At 37.6% G+C, this 17,738-nt stretch overlaps 1 protein-coding gene across 1 annotated transcript; it reads right to left on the bottom strand.

Moving 5' to 3' along the window:
• Nucleotides 1-466: 466 nt before the first annotated feature.
• On the bottom strand, nt 467-15,682 carry MMP7 (matrix metallopeptidase 7). Its single transcript, XM_072611252.1, has 6 exons — nt 15,463-15,682; nt 12,976-13,199; nt 12,740-12,888; nt 6,925-7,053; nt 5,644-5,805; nt 467-646 (listed from the first exon to the last, which is right to left on the bottom strand). The coding sequence occupies exons 1-6, from the start codon at nt 15,655-15,657 to the stop codon at nt 633-635; spliced, it is 873 nt and encodes a 290-aa protein (XP_072467353.1). The 5' UTR covers nt 15,658-15,682; the 3' UTR covers nt 467-632.
• Between the last annotated feature and the right edge of the window lie 2,056 nt (nt 15,683-17,738).

Raw genomic sequence — 17,738 nt, 5'->3', positions numbered from 1 at the left:
TATCAACACTTGGCAGATGCATATGTGGCAGAGAATTGGATGCCCTTGTTCATTTAAGAAAGTGAGGTTGTAGAGTAGTGTGGTAGAAAGAACATTTAGGCTAGGATTTGGGACACCTAAGGTCTATTTCTAGTTCTGCAACCAGACTGCTGTGTGATTTGGACCAAGTCACCTGTCTAGCTAGTGTCTCAGTTGTAAGATTCTGTTCTAAGACAAACTTGCCCTGGGCTCAAGTCAACTCAGTTGTGGTTGTGTTGCTTCTACTTCAGATATGACAAGGATCTGAGGATCTGAAGTTCTGATGTTGATATCAATCATAGGACTGTGTGAACATGAATAAAAGTAATGAGACCAGTCATCCCTGATAATATGTGCAGTCCATGGCTCAAGTTCTTAGTGTACTTTGTTCCTAGTAGGCTCTTAAATGAAAGTTTGCTGAATAAAATTAACGAATTAACTAAATAAATGTACTCTCATGTCTTAGTTCTTGATTTCCATATAAAGCCATTCATTTAAAAGTATTTCAGTGGTTATAGGACTTCATGATAAAATAAAAACATTTTGATAGAGCAGGAATATAGTAAAGTCTGTTGAATGTGTATTTTTCTGTTAAGTTTGTAATTGATCTGAAATTATTTTCTTATTCCTGTCGAGAGAAGAGAAGAGAACATTATGACATTGTATAAAACACAGAAAAAATCACAAAGATAAAAACAAAGGATTTGTCAGACCAGATAGGGCTGTGGTTTATCCAGCCCAGCATTGTGAATATGGCAACAGAATCAACACATACTTTTTGAAAGACCTATCTACCCAGTCACCAGTCTCAACACCAATCTCATCCTATTTCTACACACCTAAGTCCCACCAGAAAATTGGCAATTTGGCCACTTCTAACAATTTAGAAAAGAATCCTTGGGAGTGGGTAGTAGAGAGAAAGGTCCTGGCTTAAAACTTAAATTCCAACTTAATTGAATTTATTATTTTGCTGATTTAGATGCTCTTTCTAAGGGCTAATAATTAAAAGTCAGAATAGTTTTATTTAGACTAACCCCAGTCTCTTTCTTGACAGAATAATCAGACAGGAACATCTAAGAGGTAGCTTAGTGGATCGAATGTTGGACCTGCAGCCAGGAAGACCTGGGTTCAAATCCTGATTCATATATAGTCCTGGGTAAGTCTCTTATCCTCTGTCTGTCTCAATTTTCTCATCTATAAAATACAAATAATAATAGCACCTACTTCCCAGGGTTATTGGGAGGATCAAATGAAATCACATTAGTAAAGTGTTTTATAAACTGTAAAGCATTATGTAATTGCTAGTTATTCTTATATTCTTCTTCTTATTATTATATCAGAGGAATGTTGTATATATAGTATAATAATATTTCAGCAAACATTTGAAGAGACGTAGGGTAGGAGATAGTGTAGTTTGCTAAATTTGTAGATGGTTGAATCATTAGACCCAGTGATGGATGGATGTCAATTTGAAGGGAGTTGTCTAGTGGATGTCCTTATGCATCTTTTCTTATTTTGTTCTAACTATCAGTGACTTGGAGGTAAAGCCTAGATGGCATGCTTTCCAACTTGCTAATCTCACAAAGCAGGGAGGGATAACTAACACTTTGGACAACAGTACTAGAATTAGAAGGATGTTGATAGGCAATGAAATTGAATCTCCTAGGATGAAATTTAATGGAGATGCAAGTAGAATTCTTCATTTAGGTTAAAAAAAATCAGTCTCTGCCTTCTGGATACACTGTTGAGGAGGTTAACAAAATGTACTAGAAGAAAGGGAGAATTCCACAAAGCTTGTCATAAATTTGGTGGATCCAGATTTGGAGCCAAGGCTAGGTATGATGGCAGTTGACTAACTATACTTTGATCACTGTATAAATTCTGAGCATTCTAGATATGGAAATATGTGCACAGAGAGGAAAGAGGACTTTGCGTTTAATCAGTAGAAATGCAAACCTTGTTATGGAAAATTACATCCAATTAAATTGGCACCAACAAAGTGACTTCAAAAGCATAAAGAAGTTGGATGAGGCAAGGCTAATAGTTTGTGTGGAAAAGATCTGGGAGATTTACTGGTCTATAATAAAGTCGATGGGGGAAGATGGTGGAGTAGAAGAAGGACCTGCTCTAGCTCTCCCCCCCTATAACCCATAAAATACCTGTAATAAATGATTCCACAAATTCTAGAGCAGCAGAAGCCACAAAAAAACAGAGTGAAAGAGATTTCCACCCCAAGACAGCCTGGAAGGCTGACAAGAAAGGCCTATCCCACAGGACTCAGAGGGGAGCCCAGCCCAGTCTTGGCCATGTGGTGCTGCAGAGACAGGACTAGAGCAGGCTTCAGGGCACAGAATCATGGGTAGCAGCTGTGGTTCTCAGATTACTCAACCCACAAATGCCAAAGATAGTTTCAAAGATCAGTGAGAAAGCTCTTTCTCCTGGGTGAGAAGGGAGCAGAGTCCTTCCCTAGCCCTGGCCTCAAGGCAGTGGCAACAATGTCCATTTTTGGAGCCCTCAGGCTCTGGGGGAATTAATCAGCCAATGTGGGTCTCAGCTCTGAGTGGCCATCCTGGGGTGAGGAGGTGGTGTGTTGGAGCTGGTGGAAGCTCTGGAGAGGGAACCCTACTCACAGATCCTGGGCAGAAAAGCTTGTGGATGAAAAAAGATCCTGGAAATCATCTTTCAGGAAATTCTCAAGGAAAACTGCCCTGATATTCTAGAAGCAGAGGTAAAATAAATATTGAAAGAATCCACTGATTACCTCCTGAAAGAGATCTGAAAAGAAAAACTTCTGGGAATATTGTAGCCAAATTTCAGAGTTCCCAGGTCAAGGAGAAAATATTGCAATCAGCTAGAAAGAAACAATTCGAGTATTGTGGAAACAAAATCAGGATAACACAAGATCTAGCAGCTTCTACGTTAAGGGACTGAAGGGCTTGGAATATGATATTCCAGAAGTCAAAGGAGTTAGGATTAAAACCAAGAATCACCTACCCAGAAAAACTGAGTATAATACTTCAGGGAAAAAATGGTCATTTAATGAAATAGAGGACTTTCAAGCATTCTTGATGAAAAGACCAGAACTGAATGGAAAATTTGACTTTCAAACACAAGAATCAAGAGAAGCATGAAAAGGTAAACAGGAAAGAAAAATCATAGGGGACTTACTAAAGTTGAACTGTTTACATTCCTACATGAAAAGATAATATTTAAAACTTCTGAAACTTTTCTCAGTATTTGGGTAGTTGGAGGGATTATATACATATACATAGAGGGTACAGGGTGAGTTGAATAGGAAAGGATGATATCTAAAAAAAATAAAATTAAGGGATGAGAGAGAAATATATTGGGAGGAGAAAGAGAGAAATGGAATGGGGGCAAATTATCTCTCATAAAAGAGGCAAGGAAAGGCATTTCCAATGGAGGGGAAAAAGGAGGAAGTGATAGGGAAAATGTGAAGCCTACTCTTATCACATTTGGTTTAAGGAGGAAATAACATGCACACTCAATGTGGCATAAAAATCTATCTTGTAGCACAGGAAAGTAAGGGGGTAGGGGATAAATGGGAGGAGGGAGTAATTAGAAATAAACACTTGGGGAGAGGCAAGGTCAAAAGAGAGAATAGAATAAATGGGGTCAGGATAGGATGGAGGGAAATACAGTTAGTCTTTCACAGCATGACTATTATGGAAGTCTTTTGCCTAACTACACATATATAGCGTATATTAAATTGCTTGCCTTCTCAGTGAGGATGAGTGGGGAGGAAGGGAGGGAGAGAAGTTGGAACTCAAAGTTTTAAGAACAAATATTGAGAATTGGTTTTGCATGCAACTGGGAAATAAGAAATACATTTAATGGGATGTAGAAATGTGTCTTGCTCTACACGAAAAGAGAAAAGATGGGAATAAGGGAAGGGAGGAGTGTGATAGAAGGGAGGGAAAATCAGGGGAAGGGGTAATCAGAGTGCATGGTATCTTGAGGTGAGGGGAGGGGATAGATGGGGAGAAAATTTGGAAATCAAAATCTTATGGAAATGAATGTTGAAAACTAAAAATAAATAAATAATTAAGTTGATGGGGGCTGCTAGGTCAGGTACTGGAGAGAGTGTTGGGTCTGGACTCAGGAAGACCCATCTTTCTGAGTTAAAAATCTGGCTTCAGACACTTACTGGCTGTGCAACCCTGGGCATTTCACTTAACTTGCTTGCCTCTGTTTCCTCATATGTAAAATCAGCTGGAGAAAAAAATGACAAATGACGCCATAAAATCTGCTGATAAAACCTCAAATGGAGTCATGAAGAGTTAGACATAACTGAACGACAATTGAACAACACCACCACCAACAATAAGATCAATATGAGCTATTTTAGGTTAATTGAGAGGCACAGTGTCTAGAATGAGGGAGGTTAAATTCTGCTGCATTCAGCTTTGGTTAGGACATATTGAAATTGTAGTTAGTTTTGAATGTTACATTTTAGGGAGAACATTGACATGCTGAAGCATATCCAAAGAAGGGTGATCAGGATGATAAGTTACCTGTAAACCATGCCATGTGATGATTGGTGGGAGGAACTGGGGATAGTTAATGTGAGGAAAAGAAGAATTGGTGGTTACATTTGGAGGATTGTCAAGCTTGTTTAGCTTGGCTTCAGAGGACCAAAGACCAGGAATAATGGGTAAAAGATTATAGAGAGGTAGATTTAAGTATGATGGAATGAAAACTTCCTAACAGTTAGAGCTATCCATAATTTGAATGGCCTGCCATGGGAGGTCTAGGAATGTGGAGGCTGGAAGAGCACTCGGTAGGGATTGTTCCTCCAGGCACAGGTGTGGCTAGGTGGCTTCCAGGTAACTTTGAACTGTCAATCAGTTGGCTAGCTACCATTTATTAAATGCCTGCTATCTAGCAATGTACTAAGTGCAGGGGATAAAAAGAAAGGCAAAAAACTGCCTGAGCTCAAAGACCCCATAGTTTAAAGGGAGACACAACACACAAACAGTTATGTATAAACAACTTATACACAGGATAAATTAGAAATAACCTGCAAAGGAAGGTATTCAGGTGAAAGAAGACAGAGAAAGAAGGTGGGACTTTGACTGAGACTTGAATAAAACCAGAAAACCTAGGAGATGGAGATGATGAAGAAGAGCATGCTAGGGATGAAGAACAGCTAATGAAAGTGCCTGGAGTCAGCAAAGGAGTGTTGTATGTGAGGAAGAACGATGAGGTCTTGTTTTTGGATCACAGAGTACAAAGAGGAAAATATAGTGTAAGAGGACTGGAAAGGTGGGAAGTTTCCTTGAGTTTCTGCGAAAATTACATTACTTACAGCGTTGTGAGCAAAATTCTATGTAAAGGTGAGCTATTATTGATTGATAAAACAGTAAGATGTTTTAATCTCATTAAATGATCAAAACATTCATTTATTAAGCATTCTGAATCAGTCACCTGAGGTAAAAAAATGGCTGATATGTTATAAATAATTGTGGTCTCAACAGCTAAAAGAAAAAAAAATCCCAGATTATAATGTTTACTTTCCAAGTAGATGCCCATTTCCCAGTTTTTTTCTTCAAGTCTGTTATGAAAATTGCTCTAAAATTTTGTATTGAAAATTCTGAACCTTACCATAAAGTTTCTGAATCCCTCTTATATCATCCTCTGACAGACTGAAGTCCATTGGGTTTTTGGTGCCATAGGTAGGGTACATCACAGCGTCAGGGTCAGAAGAATGAGCTAGTCCCAAGGAATGACCAAATTCATGAGTAGCAACCCATAAAAAGTTAATTCCTACAGTAAAAAAAGACATTAAATTATTACAAAATCACTGTTATTACAATTACAGCATTGTGTTAAATTATTATAATTCCAGAACTTCTCAAAATATAATCCTCAATTATTTGAAGTATAGATACATATTTTTAAAATTTTTAACAGAGTTGGAAGGTAGAGTTGGAGGGAGAGTGGGGTGGAGTAGGAGCTGCAGCAAGCATAATTTGGGTTTTTTGCCTTTTGTCACTAACCCTGTTTGCCTCAGTTTCCTCATCTGTAAAATGAACTAGAGAAGGAAGTGACAAACCATTTAAGTATCTGCAACAAGAAAATCCCTGATAGGGTCATGGAGACTCTGAAACAACTGAAAAATGACCAAAAAACAACAACAAATTTATTTATTTCTCATATAGCCTTGTTTCAGGAAGCTAGAAATGAAAAGTTTAAGTAGGTTGCGCAATTCAGGACGTTTAATTTAGTAACTGAACTGCCTGAATAAACTCCAGTCTGCTTCTAAGAAAGACATTTAAGGAAAAATAACGATTTACTTCTCTCCTTTTACACTATGGTAAGATGTGATCCAGTTAGAGTGCAAGGATAAAGGGAGACATCAGAACTGGGACTGCTTTGCATTTGTCTGACAGCTGACTACTTGATACATGGGGACACCTGAACAGAGGGGCAGGTTGGGGAAAGTGAACAGCAGCTCTATATTTTCTCCTGGTCTGGGTTTTCATAATGAAGTTTTCCTGGCTTTCACTACTTTGAAGTGCTATGACTTCCTAGAACATATCAAACCCCAAGTTCCTGCTACTAAGTGAGCTCCCTTCTTATTTGTTACATGTTAGAGCCCACTTCCTCCCCGTGAGGGTGAGCACCTTGAGTTCAAGAGCCTGTACCATTTTTTTCTATCACTCAGTATGTTGCCCAGTTTCTGACACATTGTAAGCACTTAAATGATGGTAGAATTGAATAGAATGTACAATACCTTTCTCCCACCCCCTCATTAGTCACAGTGTAAAGGAGGAAGCTTAAAGTTATTAGTATCATAACTTTCCCATTTTCAGATTTAAATGGCACATTCTAAGTATCCAGTGAGACATTTTGCCTTCAGGAAGGAACATGGAAAACCATTACCTACTGTGCGGCCATCACTCCATAGTTCTTCCTTATCAAAGTGAGCATCTCCTCCCAGTCCTTCTCCTGGTGCAAATGCATGAGCCAGGGTTCCTCCTGGTCCATCAAATGGTTGGTAGTCCCAATGAACTGAGGAAAAAAAAACCAATAGCCATTGACCTGCCTGAGGAAATAAATTAGTATCAAACTACGTTGTTTTGTTTTGTTTTTTTAACCTGTGGAAATATTCTAATGATTGAATCTATGTAGCTAGAGTCAAACATGGTAAAGTGGAATGGGCATTGAGCTTAAAGCCTGAAGACTGGAGACAGTCTGGTAAAATTGGATGATCCTAGATCATCCTAGATTTGAGCCTCAGTTCCTTCAATTGTAAAATAAAACAGCTAAATCAGAGGACTTTTAGGACCCTCTCCAACTCTAAATCTATGATTCCCTAATTCTGTGGTCTGGATCTGATTCCTTGGCTCTATCACTTACAAGTTATATGACCCTGAGCAAACCATCTCACATCTGGAAGCCTCTTATCTTCCCACTTGTGAAGTAAGAATACTACCTAGCTACCCTACCTCTTTCCAGAATGGTCTTTATGTTTTTGCTCCAGACCTGTGATTGTATTAGGCAGGGAATTTTTTCTCTATACTGACCAGCAACTACTCGTAATTAGACATGCTTTGGGCTCTCTGTAGAGGTTAAGTGGCTTGTCTAGTTCACATAGCCAATATATGTTGATCAATTAATCAATTAATAAGCCAATTAACAGACCCTCATAAAGTCGTTTTTATGTGCCAGGCTCTGTGCTAAGTGCTAGCAAAACAAAGAAAAAGCAAAGGAGGTCTTGAACTCAGGTCTTCCTGACTCTGAGGCTAACTCTCAACCCACTATGCCACACTGGCTCTTCATGGATTAAATATATTTGTATCTCTATCCACATCTTTTTCTATATCTGTCTCCATATTTATTTATATCCATAGCTATATCTATAATCTATCTCTCATCCTCTATGTCTATATCCACATCACTATATAGACATATATTTTCATATGTTTAATAATAATGATAATAGCCAACATTTATATAGTGCTTACTATGTTCCAGGAAATATGCTAAATACTTTATGATTATTAATTCACTTGATCCTCACAGCAACCCTGGGAAGCAGGTGTTTTATAATGTCCATTTTACTGATGAGGAAACTGAGGCAAACAAAAGTTAAGGGACTTGTCCAAGGTTATACAGTAAGTGTTTGAGGCAGGATTTGAACTCAGGTTTTCCTGATTCCATCTAAGCACTCCAGTAAGTACCACCTAGCTGCCATGCACACACACATGTGTATGTATGTATATATGTGTAAATACATATATATGAATGGGATACATGTTGTCCATATCTATATATGTGTATATATGTACATATATGAAAATGGGACACATGATACCTCTGTGTGCATATACATACATACATACATACATACACACATACTATATGTATATGGGGCAGTTTAGTGGCACACACATATGTATGTATGTATAATGAGGTAAACATAGACAGTTATTACCATTGTTATTCCTTGGGTAGAAAAAGGTATCTTGTCTTAAGCACTTAGAGTTGGCCACAAGCAGCTGGTTGCACAAATCTGATTTTACAATAAGCCATATGTGTTATCAGGGAGGGATGAAGGGAATAAATATTTATCAAACATCGACTATGTGCCAGGCATTATACTAAGCACTTTACAAATGTTATCACATTTGATCCTCACAGCATTTGATCCAGTCTTATGAGGTAGGTGCTATTATCATCCACATTTTACAGTAGAGGAAACTGAGGCAGAGAGATGTTGAGTGACTCGCCCAGGGTCATACACCTAGTCAGTGTCTGAGGCTAGTTTTGATCTCAGGTCTTCTTGATTCCAGGTTCAGTATTCAATCTCCTGTGCCATCTAACGCATTAAGTGATAGTTTTCTTATCAAGCTGATCAACGTAGAATATGGGGACTTTGCACACATACAGCAGTGGGGAAAGAATAATGGAAAATGAGCACAAGGTTGTTGTGATATCCTTTTTTTCCTCTGAAAGAAAATACAACATGACCTTGTATGTAGTTTTGTGTCCCTTTTAGTCCATTTTATATATGAACTTGGTGCTCCAAGTAGACTTATACTTTGTTATGAGCAGTTGGATTCTTTGGGAAGCATGTTGATACTTTTTGATTACTTGGGCATCATTTGGCACAAAGTTCACAGAATCACAATATTTTAAAGATCATCTAATCTAACCCTCTAATTTTATGGTTAAGAGAACTGAGACCCAGATTGGGGAAATGACTTGCCTGAAGACATGACTACTAGAGTTGGGATTCCAGCGCAGGTTTTGTTTTTCAGTCCAATGTTCCTGAAATGCCTTAGATGTTAATCTATTTCCCAGACTCATTGGGAGATAAAAAGGACTATAAATTATCACTAATATTGAATGGAAACATTTAGATAATTGGTGACTTAGAACAAAAATCTGGAGGATTTTTGATATTCATCACATTTATATTCCTGGAGGTAAATATTTCAAGACTGGCAGGTAGGTAGAATGCTAGGTTTGGAGTCAGAAGACTTGAGGTCGCACCCTGCCTCAGACATTTTTAGTAACTGTGTGACTGATTAAATGATTCAACTTCTGTCTATCTCAATTTCCTTATCTATAAAATGAGGATAAAAATAGAACCTACCTCCCAGGGTTGTTGTGAGGATCTTATGACATCTTTGTAAAGTACTTAACACAGCACCTGGCACATAATAGGCACTCCGTAAATACTAGCTATTATTATATACTCTTTAATGCATTATATGTGATTATCATGCATCTCTCTTATTTGTTGTTGTTCAGTCATTTTTTGTCATATCTGACTCTTCGTGACCTCATTTGGGGTTTTCTTGGCAAAGATACTGAAGTATTTACCATTTCTTTTTCTAGCTTATTTTACTGATGAACTGAGACAAACAGGGTTAAGTGATCTGCCCAAGGTCACACAGCTACTAAGTGTCTGAAGCCAGATTTGAACTCAGGAAGGTGTCTTCTTGACTTCTTGACTCCAGGTTCAGGATTCTCTTCACCTAGTACTTATCATATATTATTACTTATTATAGTCTTGTGTCGTTGCTCTATTAAGCTATTTGAGAAAAGAACCCTTGTCTTATCTATATCTTCTCCATTTTCTAGTGTAGTTCTCTGCAAACAGTAGGTAATTAGTAAATATATGCTCAATTAAATCTTGGTCATTGAATATCACTAATATTATATCACTAATAGCTTTCTTTGTCTTTATGATACTGTAGCTAAAGTTCAAAGTGAACTAGTTAATGGTAGAGAATGTAAACTTTAAAAATCCTTTTTTTGTATGGCTTTGTGACTTTGTGATACAAGGAGTTCCTGTTGAAGAATTTCTATCAATTCACATCAGCACTTTTTCTTTAACCTATATAGAAAAACAACCTCCAGGTCACCGAGGTTCAGTGACTTTCCCAGGGTCACACAAGTAGTATGTGAGAAAGATAAGATTTAAATTCAGCTCTCCTTGGCTGAGTGACATGCTTTCTCTCAATGTGTACATTGACTTTATTTACTAGACCATTCAATCTTGAACGATCTTGATCAACTTGCATCATTTGAGATCAGCAAATATTAGCAATTCATGTATATATGGGTGACATCTTTCAATTCTGTTCATGCTAAAAATTCTTGTTATTAATCACATTTAATGCTGATACTAAACATCCTGGAAGAGACAGAATGGTTTAGTGGATAATATAATGTAATATAATATAATACAATATAATAAATATAATATAATGTAACATAATAAAACATAATACCTGACATTGACAATAGCATATTGTGGCAAAAATGTTTTACATAATCTTATTTGATGGATTTCTGAAATTGAAGTCACAAAAATCTGGATTCAAATTCTGCCTCTCCTACTTGTCTGACTCTGGGCAAGTCACTTAATATTTATCAGCCTCAGTCAACTCTGTTAAATTTTATAATTGTAAGTTAGTTTATAACTGTAAGTGATGAATTTTGTAACTATGCTATAAAGTTACAACCCATAAATTAATTAAATTACCATACTACTGAATGAGAATATTGGTGCATTAACCAAGCAATGTACTTTCTTTCCCTGTGGCCTGTCAAGATACAACATAATTGCTGATCAGAAGGGCTGCTATTGTAATTTAACAAGATAGAAAAGTTATAAATGTGATGTGGTTTGTAGAAATGTACATACATGTACCCATTCCTAGCTTGCTTTTGGACAGCTGAGTGTGACTCAGTATTTGGGTGCATTGAATATGATGGAGACCTGGATGCTGCTGTTCCTGTCATGTATCCAACACGGAAAGGACTTGGCGTTTTGTGATAGCATGACAAACCCTGAGTGTCACCTTCATTTCCCCTTCCTGGTTGTGACAGGGACTGGGGAGTGATGGGCTACTGAGAGTTAAGAGAGGAGATGCTTTCTCTCTTCTCTCTCTCCCCCTTTGTCTCCCTCTTTCTGTTTCCCTTTTTCTCTCTTCTCTCTTCCTTTCCCCTCTCTCTTTGACTTTCCATATAGCATCATGTAATTCTTAGGCTTTCAGTCAGGGGTGAGAAAGGGTGGACCCTTCTTTATTCCGGCATCATGGTGACCTCAACCACATGGCAACTAATGCTGGGGGATTAAACTAGGTGAACTTGTGCCTGGGCTCTTGTCTGTTTTTTTTTTTTTCCGCTTTTGTGTTTGTTGTTTTCTTCTTTCCTGGTTTTAGGTGAATTAATATTTATCTTCTAGATGATCATGTCCAGATTTATAGGAGACCTTGTTAGTCTGAGGGATCTGAGTACCTTTTGTTAGAGTGAATGGTGGCAAGAGAAGGAATTCCCAGCAATTGCTTAAGTGTTCTTGGAGAAGAAGACCACTAATGAGATAATCAGTCCAAGTCAAGTACTAGGAGTTGTTTGGACAGTGCAGAGCCAAGGTGAAATGTAGAAGCTTTAATCAGTAGTCACACAAACTGCTTTAAATTTTAGATGGTTTTTGGAGTATCAACTTTTTGACTAAATATAGTAGTTAGCACTGCTTGTTGTCTAATTCAAGTCTTATTGTCAATGTGCATTTGATTTAGCATTACTTTTGTGTGAAGGAAATGAACACCTATTGAATATCTGATTGTTATTGCACATTGAATACCTTTCTATTTCCTGTCATGGGAAAACCCTAGATCAAGGCCATCCCTAGGCCATTTATAAATTATCTCCTCAAGGTTGGGGATGAAAAAACACACCAAAGAATGTGACAAATAAAAGGGAGCATAATCTCTTTCTCCTTTGAAGTCAGACTCCTTCAGGACTGAAGTTGGTTTTGACTATGTTCCTGGGTTTAAGGCATATGAGTTCTTAGCCTGCGTTGAGCCAGCAGTGGTTTCTCAATGTTATAATAGCATTTAGGAAAATAACATATTTTCTAAAAATGTTTAAAATACTGATTTATTGTCTGTTTCAGTATGGAAAAAAATAAATTAAAAAATCTTAACAAAACACTGAGAAAATATACACAGTAGGAAAAAGGGAAGTTCTGTAAAAAAATCACAGACAAGCATGGCAATATTTTAGTTAGTATTAAATTTATATGTTTAAAAATTAGCCATATGTATTTGAAGTGCATAATTTCACATGCAATTCTCTTCTGTTCTTTATGTAGGGAAATGATTGTATTTGTTGATGTCTATCAAGTTCATTATAAAAATGGAGAAAAGATGGATTTGTTTAAAAGAATCAGCCTTACCTCTTTTGGGAAAATCAATGACAATATCTGCATGTCTTGTGTTCACTTTCTTGAAGGTCAGCTTTGAAACTTCGCTCCACATATCAAAAGCCTTCTCTACTAACTTATCCACTGTTGAGTGAGGCAGGTCCTCAGTATAAGAAGAAATCCTGGTAGACAGACAAGAAAGCAATATTTTTTATACCTTATAAAATGGTTTTTGTTGCTTTGCCAAAATGAACTAAAATAAAACTAACCTGTAGGTCACTACTTTGGAATGCCATTTAGGTCTCCCAGGAAAGAAACTGTATTCTCCCATATCGGGTACCCCACATCTAGGTTTCTGAATTATTTCCATGGTGTTGGTGTTTAAAATTCCTGTTTGTTCTAGGCCAAAGAATTTTTGCATTGCTTTTATTTTGTCTTCTAAATTGTGTATTCGGGCTTCAGGATCATATGAATAGAAGTTCTTGAGGTATTCCTGTTATGGAGAATGAAAGTAATTTTTTTTTTACTATTTCTTGTCCTTTTTAAGTCAAGTTGCCCACCTGGTCATTGCACCCAAATCCTAGTTCACTAAGAGGAGCAAGGAAAGTCTATTTGCTTTAAAACTCCAGGATTTGATCAAAATTGTTATGTTTTCCCTTCCTATTGGGAGTTGTCTATTAGCCAATCAATAAATCATTGATTTAAAAACCAACTGACAAAATAGTTCGTTTCACCCCTTTGGTATCCACAGGACACACTCATAACGTGGCCTCCACACAAAAACCCCAAACCCAAACAACAAAAAAACAAAAACCCCCAAAACCCAAAAACTTTTTCCCAATCTGTTTTGAGATTTGTTCATTTCATTTGTAAAGCTATGTGGATATAAAAAATACAACTTGAGTAGCTACATTTGCAGATTTAGATAAATATATATTTACAGAATACATTTTTGAGTAATTTCCCTGTTTTACAAGTGACTGAAGATTGTCTAGCTATTTTATGGCTAATAATACTAACAATAAAACTTGCATTAATTTAGCACCTTTCACTTACATCGGTAATCATACCTTTCATTTACATAGCAATTTACAATTAAAAAATATTCTCCCATCTATGATCTCATTTGGTCCTCACAACAATCCTATGCAATAAGGCAAGTTTAATTGTCCCCATTAAATCTCAATAGTGATATTACTTTCTCAAGACCATACAGCAAATATATGATAGGGTCAGGACTTGAAGTCAAATCTTATGACTCCAGACCCATGATATGACTCTAGGCTCTTTCCATGATATAAGGAAAAGGAGGGATGATAGTTTTTGTTCATTAAGTCAGAGACTAAGAGTTTATTAGTAGTTAGGGGAGTCAGGAAGGCTAGATTTCAGATCTGGACTCAGACACTTGTCGGTTAGTAAGTCAGTCAATAAACATTTATTAAGATAATGCATCTACTATGTGCCAAGCATTGTGCTAAACGCTGAGGTTACAAAGAAAGCTAAAAGACAGTCCCTGATCTCAAGGAGAGAGACAACATACAAACAGCTACATACAAACAAATATATATATACATATATATATGTACATACATTATAGATAAATGTATATATAAATATACATATATATTTGATTTATTACAAATAAACTGTCGAGGTAGGGCACTAGTACTAAGAAGGATTGGTAACGGTTTTTGTATAAGTGAGATTTTATCTGGGACTTGAAGGAAGTCAGAGAAGCCAAGAATCAGAGATGAAAGGGGAGACACAGGGGGTGAGGGAGGGAGAGAGCAAGAGAGAGAGAGAGAGAGAGAGAGAGAGAGAGAGACAGAGAGACAGAGAGAGACAGAGAGAGACAGAGAGACAGAGAGAGAGACAGAGAGAGACAGAGAGAGACAGAGAGACAGAGAGAGAGACAGAGAGGCAGACAGAGAGAGACAGAGAGACAGAGACAGAGAGAGAGAGAGACAGAGAGAGAATTAGTTCGAGGCATGGGGGACAGAAAAGTCAGAAGATGGAATGCGGTGTTTGAGGAAAAACAAGGAAAACATTGTCACTGCATCTCATAGTAAAGAGAGGGGAATTTAATTATTATTGAATAAGATATTTCCTGGACCTATGATTTCACTGATATTGGGAGAGAACTCCTGGGTAAGGAAATTCCCTTTATGAAAACAAGTTGGCACCTTCCCTGCAGTCTGCAGTCTTCCTTAGAACATTGAAAAATTAAGTGACTTGCCAAAGGTCACACAACCATTGTGTGTCAGATATGAGACTTGACTCAATATCTTCATAGTTCTGAGAGTGATTCTTTACTTACTATATTATACTGTCTCTAATGAATATCTTTTCTTTGACATCAAAATTTTCCTTAAATTAATATAGATTTTACTCTCTTGAACTACAATCCTGACTTCCCTTAACAATTCTATGACAACTCAACTCCTGAGGCACAGGAGGGTTCAGAGATGGGTCTGAACAACTTTTGATCCATTTTGGACAAGTTATGCCAATATATTTTCTAAGTAGAAAGCTACAATAAAAATAAGTTTTGACCTATTTATCATTAAAATTATAGTTTCATGGACCCTAGTATTAAAGGAAACAATGACCAACAGATCAGACACTGTCTTCTATGCAAAGAAATGTAAAAGGACAAATAGTACTGCTAAATGAACCCAGAGCATCTTGGCACAAATACACTTAAAATATCTCCTTTGAGTTAATAGGGTCTCAGGAAAGAAAATGCAGGCACCTACCTGTGCTTTTCCCCATTCTTGTTTATTCATTTTTCCAGCTTCCCGGGGCAGTGGAAGAGCAAGGCAGCATGTCAAAAGACTCAGCATGCACAATGTGGAGTGGTGCATGATTTCTACCCAGATACTCCCTTTCGCAGCCCTACGGTTGGTGCAATAATTGCTGATCCAGCCTGGAATGTTTATATAGTTTTTCATCCTGAATGTGTCAATAGGTGACTCATTTTTTAAAGTGCTTTCTTGCTTGTCTGTTCCTTTAGATTTCTCAATTTTTTTTCTAATGAAAATGAGGAAGCATTAGGTTTCATCTATATTTGTTTTTCAAAAGATTTTTTTCCCCCTTTCCTCCCTGTCACCTTTATAGCTTCAGCCAATCACATGAAATGTATTGGTTCAAGTTTGTTTTTCCTAATTAAACAAACACATGCATTCTTTAGAGCAAATCTTCTCCCCTCCCACTCCCATACATTTAGGAAGGGAAGGTGAGGTTGGGGAAATTGGAATAGTATGAATTGATTCTTTTTGTCACTGAAAATTGTTTATCATGAGCTAGACTTAATGTTTATCCCTTTGGGGTTTCCTTATTCAAAGCAAAGGCAGCTATTTCCCTTAAGTATCACTGATTATGTTACTCCCTTTTATGCAATGGCTCCCAGGTGTCTCTGGAATTAAATGAACGGTTACAGTCAAGAACTTGAATACCCTTCTCCAACTGGTCCCCTTTTATCCAACAGAACTCTTCCAGGACATGAAGACTTTCTAAAACTCTTCCTCTTACCTGGTATAACCCTCCTCCTTCTATTGGCAGAACGTGTATATCCCTCTCTTTCAAATTTATTTTGAAGACTTTGCTTCTCAATAGAAACTTTCTGTTTAGCTTCTGTCAGTTTGTTCCCTCCAGCTCCTCTGGACTGTGAGACCTGGTGACATCTCTTGTTGTTCAATATTTGGATCATGTTTTGTTTGTCCTCTCTCCTCCCCGGTCTGTAAATTCCTCTTTTCTCTGGTCTATACATTTCAACTTTCTTCCTTGGTCTATAAATTCCTGTTGGGGGCAGCTAGGTGGCGCAGTGGATAGAGCACCAGTGCAGGAGTCAGGAGGACCTGAGTTCAAATCTCACCTCAGACACTTGACACTCTTGCTGTGTGACCTTAGAGAAGTCACTTAACCTCAATTGCCTCATCCTGGGTCATCTCCAATCATCCTGATGAATATCCGGTCACTGGATTCAGATGGCTCTGGAGGAGAAGTGAGGCTGGTGACCTGCACAGCCCTCCCTCACTCAAAACAAAGTCAAGTGTAAGTCATGTCATTATTTCTCTGATGGCATGGTCTTCTTTGGCAACAAAGGATGAACACGCATAAATTCCTGTTGCATCTATGACTATGTAAAACCACAATCCACTAAAAATACAGCAAAATGGAAAGGTCACATCGTTTATATGCCCCAAATATCAGGATGCTGGTCTTGGTCATAGAGTTGGTAGATGGATATGAGCTTTTCATAGGAGTAGCAGCACAATACAGTGACTGAACTTTAGAAGGGGGAAGAAGAACCGGATAAGCATTTATACAGTATTTACTGTGTGCTTGGCCCTATGCTAAGTACTTTATAAATATTAATTCACTTGATCCTCACAACCGTATGAAGGAGATGCTATTATAATCTCCATTTTACAGTTAAGAAAATGGAAGCTGACAGAGATTAAGTTATCTGCCCAGAGTCACACTTGTAGTAAATGTCTGAGGTTAGATTTGAACTCAGGTCTTCCTGACTCTGGAGTCTGTATTCTATCTATTTCGCTACCTAGGTGCCACCAGAAGACCTAGGCATGAGTCCCAGTTTAGAGCCATATAATCTGGATAAGCCATTTCATCTTTTGATTTCCTCAACAGTCAGCCTGGCATAGCAGTTACCTGGATTTTACCTTATATAGAGCTGTTCTGAGGGTATGTATGTTCTGGAAGGAGCATCTGCTCTGCACTCAGGGGACCTGGGTTTAAATCTTGGCTTTGCTACTCTGTAAGCCCTAGGCAAGTTATTTCTCTGAGCCTCTTTTTCCCATGTACGAAGAAAGGAAAGAAGGAAAAAGGATTTATTAAGAAACTACTATACGCCAGGCTCCATCTTAAGCCCTTTCGAATACTACCTCATTTGATCTTTACAACCCTTGGAGAGAGGTGCTATTATTTTTCCCACTTTATAGTTGGGGAAATTGAAGTTAAGGGACTTGTCCAGTGTCACACAGTGAGTGTTTGAGGCTGGTTTTGAACTCAG

Source organism: Notamacropus eugenii, chromosome 5, assembly GCF_028372415.1.
Source record: "Notamacropus eugenii isolate mMacEug1 chromosome 5, mMacEug1.pri_v2, whole genome shotgun sequence".
Taxonomy (NCBI): domain Eukaryota; kingdom Metazoa; phylum Chordata; class Mammalia; order Diprotodontia; family Macropodidae; genus Notamacropus; species Notamacropus eugenii.
The sequence above is the reverse complement of the archived record's forward strand: the minus strand, read 5'-3'. Positions and strand labels throughout refer to the sequence as shown.